The sequence below is a fragment of the Aptenodytes forsteri genome, unplaced genomic scaffold (genome assembly GCF_000699145.1).
Source record: "Aptenodytes forsteri isolate BGI_AS27 unplaced genomic scaffold, ASM69914v1 Scaffold193, whole genome shotgun sequence".
Lineage (NCBI taxonomy): Eukaryota > Metazoa > Chordata > Aves > Sphenisciformes > Spheniscidae > Aptenodytes > Aptenodytes forsteri.
Genome location: NW_008795405.1, coordinates 5,386,562 through 5,393,960, shown reverse-complemented (window position 1 = coordinate 5,393,960; position 7,399 = coordinate 5,386,562). Strand labels below are relative to the sequence as shown.

The following is a 7,399-nucleotide window of genomic DNA, read 5'->3' as shown; positions in this document are numbered from 1 at the left end:
GGTTTACGGTACTTAAACTCTCTTTCAGACAGTTTATACCCTACCTGTGACTACTTTCATCCCCCCCATCCCCCAGGCCTCAACCTCAGGTAGTGTTTCACTAAGACATTTAGTGGTTTTTATCTCTTGCTTTTAAGGACAGCATAGAAATAGTGGTGTGTGAAAATACCAGAAAATATTGATGCATTTTAGTGGGGAAGTCATCCCTGTAGCCAATGACAAACTTAATTTTTACTTAAATCACACTTAGAGTATCCACAGAAACTGTATGATAGGAACAAACACATAAAATAGTTACCAGAGCTCAAATTTCTTTCATTTAATATGCCTGTTTCCCTGCTTCCACTGCTATGATTAATTTCCATGTCATCCTAAAGGTTTGTGAGTTGGAGAAGTTCTACTCAATCAACTACAGAAAGTTCACTTTGTAGCCAGCTGAAATTATGGCAAGCCTCTCTTCCCTTGTCTTTTTATAACAGACATAAAAAGACTGTGCATCTTTGCTGCATGCTCTCAGCTGAACTAGCTAACCTGTTTTCAGCCTCTGATTTACTGTTACTTCTTGGATCCCTTGAAAAAACTAATGGCAATTAAAAAACTTTAAGGATAGAAATCATGAGCAGGCTTTACCTCCCGGTTTGACGCTCACAGCTTGGATCTCATACGTCACTATTTATTTTGACCTATTTGCCCAACTTTACATGCACATGGCTCTATAGCATTAGAATTTTGACCTGTCAAGGAGAATCATCTGGAACCGACTAACACACTAAGAATATACGAATATACCGAGAACCATACTGTGCAAGGTCAGCTGTTCACTGAGGTCAATATTCTGGCCTCAGTAATGGCTTGCACAAAACGCCTAAGGAACAAAGTATCAGAAATAGAGCTTCTCTTGGTCATTTCCAGCTTTCTCTGATCAGAGAAGTGTGTACTATTTATGGTGAAGACCTGATCCAGGTCATCAAGTTTATTCACCAACAACAGACCTGCTCTTTACAACCTTCTTCATACTTTGTCACAAAAACTCATGGGAAAAAAAAAGTTTCTGTTAACCTTCGTTCCGCACTGGGTGAAAAAGGACTCCCTCCTCTAGTTTTAAAACTGCTCATCATTCCTTTGGGTACCTGCTGAACTCCTGTGTTAGAAATGGTGAGTAATCATTCTCTAAGTATCTTCCACATACTACCTGTGATTTCATAAACCTTTAACAATTTTTTTCAGCTGCCTCTTTCCCAAGACAAAAAGTTCCCATCCGTTTAGTTTCCTCTCACACTGAAGTTGGCCCATCTTTCTGAACATCCTCAGTGCCTGTGTACTTTCTATTAAGTCCTATTATATCCTTTTTAAGATACAGTGAACAGAACCGTGTAAAGATTTGGACATACATTCCCTTTTATATGCTATTCTTTTCCTAGGAATTCTGAATGTTCAATCTGCCTTAATGTTGCTAAACACAAAACTGACACATTCAGAGAACTATCAAAGATAATTCAAAGATTGTTGTAGGGCTACAGCCAAGCCATGCAACACAGGAGTTTGTGGCATACTTGCTGACGCCAAGCAGTGGAAAGCTAAAGCTTCTGTAAATCCTCTCTATCTTCCCCACCAACACCACAAATCTGCACATGGAAACAGCTGGGCAGTCTCTCCTATGAGAGCTTTTTACAGCGATATCCCCCCCACGTTGTTCCAGCTCTTGCAATCATTTCTCAGCCACATTCTCTTCCCAAACACTTTTATTATTGCTCTCATTTTCCTCGTGGTTTCCTTTATTCGTCTCCCTGTTCAATTACTGATTTCTCTTTTGTCCTTGAGCCTTCTATTTCTCTCCCATGAGACCTTTTTGGTTAAAAAGTATGTAAAATTGTCTCTCAAGCATATGAGCAGCATGCAGTGAAAATTAAGTCACTTAGTCCTGTACTAGATTATATGAATTCATGAATGTCAAATTAAGTATAAACTCAACCACAGTTCACTCACACACTGCATGCAAGACCCTCTCACTTTGCAGCTTACGCTTGTAACTACAGTTAAACCATAAACAGGAGCAGCTAAACCATTAGAGAAAACAGCATTTTCACCAAAGCAAATATATTTAAAATAAAATAGGTTTGATGCTCTTCCATTATTCTCTCGCTAGACATCTGATCACTAAACCGTTTCCCCTCAGGACAATAGTCCAGCTTTCCTTCAAGTCTCAGATGTTTGATCAGAGAAATGCCTTTTTAATGGCTTTTAGTAAACTGAACATTGATTTTCACAGCCAAAGCACAACATTCTGCCTGATTTTACTCCCTTGCTTCCTACCACATGCTTTTACCACCAGAATCACGTCTGAATACTGTAAGCAGGCCAGCTTGTTAGTGCATCAGGGGCCTGACATGAGAAAGAAAGACAATGAAACTGATGGCAGGAGAAAATTTGTGTGAATCAATGTGAAAATACCATTTGGTGGCAAGGTAAGACCAGTGCAGGCTTTGCTGGAAGCGATGACATACGGCTGCATATCTAGCCGGCAACCAATGACTTTCATCTTGCCTTCTTCAAAGTCCAGTGGCCCATTCTGCCCCATGGGCACACAACTAGTTACACCACCTCACTCGTGGCAGCTACAGAATCAAGGCATGACGACAGCCTAATCCTGCAATAGGGAAGTCCTCCTCAAAACTCTTCTGAATATCCCTTGGCAAAACTTGTGCTGCTATTCCATTCCTGAGGAGCAGAGCCCAACTCCTGCACCTCAGTCCCAACCTCCTACCAGTCCCATTTTTCACACCCCGAGTTAGTTCTCTGATGATGCGCTTCAAACAATCTTGGGTGGGCTGACATCTATCGTGAATATTGACCTCTTACTCTATCAAGCCTTGGGTTCTTTTAGACGTAAGTTATTTCTACATACATGTTTCTAAATATATACAACTAATCAGTTTTTACCATTTCCTGTTCCCAAACAACCTCAGAAAAAAATTACTCCTCCAAGCATGTTCATTATTTGCAAGTGTTTGTTGAATCATTTTTCTGAATAAATTACACCCTGTATGAGTGCTAAGATTGTTTAGTTATAATTGATAGTTTAAACCTTGTGATTGTTTTCTGTTTTTCCAGCTGAATGACTCAAATTTTCTAAGCAAAGCATTATGAATAGTAAATAACCGTACTTATGACCTAACTCTGAAAAAGCCCCAGAAATAACAGTGCTGCCACAATGTAAACACAAATTAGATACCCAAGAGTTCACAGAAGGCTAGGGGACAGTCAATATAGCAAAACATGACATTCTCAGAGATGCACTGTTCTTCGTCTGGCTTTGTGTCCCCCCCAGAATTACAGCTCTGGGGATTTTTCCCAGTTAATACCCAACCCTATTCCCATAATGAATATCCTGCGTGCATCTTTGCCTGCTCACCTGATCACTGACCAGAGCTCTTGCTTTGGTCCTGGGCCTGCAGTCAGCACAGAAAGTTTCAAGAACAGGACTCACAAGCTGGAAAGGAAAACATCCCATCCACTTACCCCTGAACCCATCTCCATGCTGTACTAGTTATCTTGTCCTATTTTACCTTGAAGGCTTTCAGCCCCTTGGAGCTTTTCTTACTTTAAAGTAATTCAGGTTACTCTAGAAATTGCCATTAATATAACTGACACCGCTACATCCATAAGTGCAAGTAAAGTGCAACGTAGATGAAATTTTTAGGTTGCAGACAGCGTTAGTTTTAGTTTCCTTCTGCATCTGCACTGCAACTCATGAGACACCTCTCAGGAAATCATGTCAAAGACACTGTAATATACCTAAATTCACATGTATGTGCAGCAGTACAGAAAGGGAACAGACTACCTCTTGCGATTTCCAATTATAGACCCTTAACTGTTAGACTATGTTTCTTCTAAATAAAACTATTTTCCTCATTTTGTCCAGCTTCTGAAATTTAGGGGCTAGAATAGAATTCTACTGATTTTACACAGCATTACTTCAATACTTAAAATGTTTTTTAAATTACAAATACTATGTTTTCACCAGACTTGTACACAGATTGGCCTGATGTCAGTACACTTTATCTCTAGAGTAGGCTGGCATTTGTTATGCTGTAACACACTGCAAACTCATTTGTGTTTGCTATTCATTGTCGTCTGAAGACAGGACCTTGAGCACACAACCAACTGGATAACATTATTTTTAGTGCAAGCACACCAACTGTCCTTGCCAGAAGGTTTCCACACCAGGCAGAGAGCTCAAGCTCTTAGTACAATTCAGAGACATAAGAAATCTATACAAGCAACTCACTCATGCCCCTGGGAGTGTAACATTACAAGTCTGGTAAGCGTGTAATGCTCAGGTTTCATTAAATCCTATAGGAAATCTCACTGAAGATAACTGGAGCTCTTCCCTTGAGAAAATGAGCAGTAAAAAAAGCAAGTGATAGCAGTAACACAATAGCAGAGGTAAAACCAGAACCAATACAAAAAGCAGCATGATTCCAGGACCTTACACAAACAAGAGTATTTTTCTCTATGTCACTGTAAGAGTACATAGAATGTAAGAACATCTGGTTCATTAAGCTATCCGGTTAAGGACTATTCAGTGTAATAGAAATAACAAGCAACAAGGAAAGCAATAAAGGAAACAGACACACAAACATTAATGAGCAGGTAATAAGGTAGACAAAGACTGGAACTCTTCAGTCACTGATTGATGGGCTGTTAAAAGGAAATACTTGGGCATAGTCTGGGGTGGGGGAAATCAAGATTTTTGTGAGTATGATGAGATATTTGAGAGGGTTTGTGGGAGTGTACCAAAACCATGGAATAATAGAAAGAACTTGTGGGGTTATGTAAAAATTACAGGATCTTTATGGGAAGTGACAAAGGCAAGGAAAGTGAGGGATAAGGATGGATAGCAGAGGAACAAACATGGGACACTTGTCTGAGCCCTACACCTGATCAACACAGTGTATCCTATCTTCTTATTAAATCCTGTTACTGACTTTACCTTTGTAATCTCACTCTGTCCTATGCGAGTGCTACCATGTCCAATTGTCAGCAGCTGGAGAACAGACCATGGGTCACCAGGCCTGTAGATCCAGGTGCCAAAAACAGAGAGACCAGAATAGAACAGAGATCTGGGTGCCAGCGACTGGGGAAGGGATCATGCACCATTGGGAGTGCGGTGTGTGCTGCTGGGGTCTAAGCACCAGCAACTGGAGCAGGGACTGCGGCTCACAGGGCCCATAGGTCTAAGTGCCAGCAGTTGGAGACCAGACTGTATTTCCCTAGGGAATTAACTGTGTGTACATGCGTGTGCATGCATGTGTACACATATACATACTTTTGCTAGCAAACCTTAAGCTGGGCTAGCCAGGAAGTAGAAGACCTGTATCTGGAAAGACTCCAGGTCCTAATCAGTAACGAGGTAAGGGACGCAGGGTCCATGCATGGACATTAGATCACCACCTGGTGATGGAGTATTTGGGGGATGCATGAGCAAGGGGTGCATGTGAGAACAGTGCATGAATGCATGCATCTGTTTTGCTACTGAACGTCAAGCCAGACTACCTGGTAAGTAGGGGAGGCCCTGCATACTGGGTAAGGGCCAAGGGTCTAGGCATGGATATTAGAGCCCACACTGATATTAGAGAGATCTGTGAATGCGGATGTATTCGGGAAGCTAGAGAGCAAGGGCTGATGTTTTCACTAATGAGCTCCAACCCTTACCAACTGGAGTGGAGAAACAGGACTGGGCTATCTGCATTTCTGTTTATGCGAATGCTGGTAGTTCACGATGTCAGCTAATTAACTTCTACAGTTTGTTACTGGTCTAGACTGGCTGACAGCTCTTAGAGCTACATCCTTCTTATTCCTCTTGACTGGAGCCCTCACAAAAGCCATGCCAACAACTTATTTTCTAACACAAAATGGAAGAATGTTCCTTCCTCTCTCCATCACTGCTTCTCTCTCCCTCATTCCCTGTGATGGGGCACTTGATTATCACAGGTCAGGTGATATTCAGCTTGGTAGTTTTCACCTTTGCTCCCTCAGGTTGCTTAATTAACATTTGTATTGTGTCTCTTACTTTGCATATGGGCCTTGCTAGAATCATAACCCTCCTACAGCCATGAACACTGGAGATTTAGGAATAATATTCTCCTTGTAGTTGTTTCCTCAGAAATAAGTGTCCAGAAACTTTAAAAACACATAGTAAAACAAAGTAAAAAATATCATTAAAAAGTTATGAAAATTAGTCTGTCTAAAACTGCATGTTTTGCACTCTAATTTAAAAAAAAAAGTGTCCTTTTTGTCAGAAAAATCTGTGAGAAAGCCAGTGTATTTTGGGACAGAAACCTTCCCTGAGAGGTGGCTGAGGCTTTCTCCTTTTTATTTTTTTAAAGCAAGCTGAAAAAACTTTATGAGAATATTCTGCAAAGATGTCTTGGGAAATTGCTCTTCAAAACGTACCAAGCTTCATACCTCTCCCACTTCTGCAGTTTTCCATTTAAAAAAAAAAAAAAGTCATACAAGAAAGTTTCCACAATCAAAGTGAAAAGCAGTGTTGCTACAAAGGAGAAAGTTGTGTGGTCTAACTATAGACCGAAGACAAGCATGAGAGTATGAGAAATGTTACCATGCATATCACTAACCTACTCAAAACTTAATTCACGCACTTCCATTCTCCTATCTGGTGAATGACTAATGTTACATCATTCCATACAAGTCCTAGGCAGTATTTAAATAGGTCCAATTCAAAAACCTCGTAAAAATTTAGATTAGATCACACTTTGGGAAACTAAACCTAAGTGTACCTAAAACACAAAGGATGTCGTCTGAGTCCTTACTATTTGCGTTGTCACTTGGACTGGTGCGTAAAAGACCACCACATTTTGGCACAGAATAGAGACGAGGAACACAGCAAAAATACCTAAGCTTCCATTGAAAGCTTCATAGAAGAAAACACAAAACCGATTAAGAAAAGTAATGGGAATTTTATGGCTGCTGCACACATAAATGGAAAGGCAGCAGTGGGTTTACCACACTTAGAGTACAGCGTATACTAAATGTATTGGAACTAACTCAGTCTGCAGTATTATCCGATTTTCTTATTTGGAAGATGATTAATTAATTCAGAAAAAAAAAAGTATCTCCTTCCCCCATGATTTTTTTCCTCTTGTTCCTCCATTTGACTTAACCACACACACAGAGCTTCAGATGTAGAGTAAGTTCGGTTAGAAGCGACCTCCGGAGGTCACCTCGTGCAACCCCTGCTCGCAGGAGGGCCGATTACATCAGGGTGAGGAGGCGTTTGCTCACCCAAGTCTCGAACACCTCCAGGGCTGGGAACACCCCAAAGGCTCTGGGCAGCCCGCCCCAGCACCTGACACCCCTCACTCAGAGGAACGCGGGC

At 41.0% G+C, this 7,399-nt stretch overlaps 1 protein-coding gene across 1 annotated transcript in view; it reads left to right on the top strand.

Moving 5' to 3' along the window:
* The first annotated feature begins 5,029 nt into the window (after positions 1-5,029).
* Positions 5,030-7,399, top strand: part of SEL1L (SEL1L ERAD E3 ligase adaptor subunit) — a 41,207-nt gene continuing 38,837 nt past the window's right edge. Inside the window, exons 1-2 of the mRNA XM_009280937.2 lie at positions 5,030-5,170; positions 5,339-5,413. Of these exons, the coding sequence (XP_009279212.1) occupies positions 5,030-5,170; positions 5,339-5,413 (216 nt within the window). The remainder of the gene's footprint in view (positions 5,171-5,338; positions 5,414-7,399) is intronic.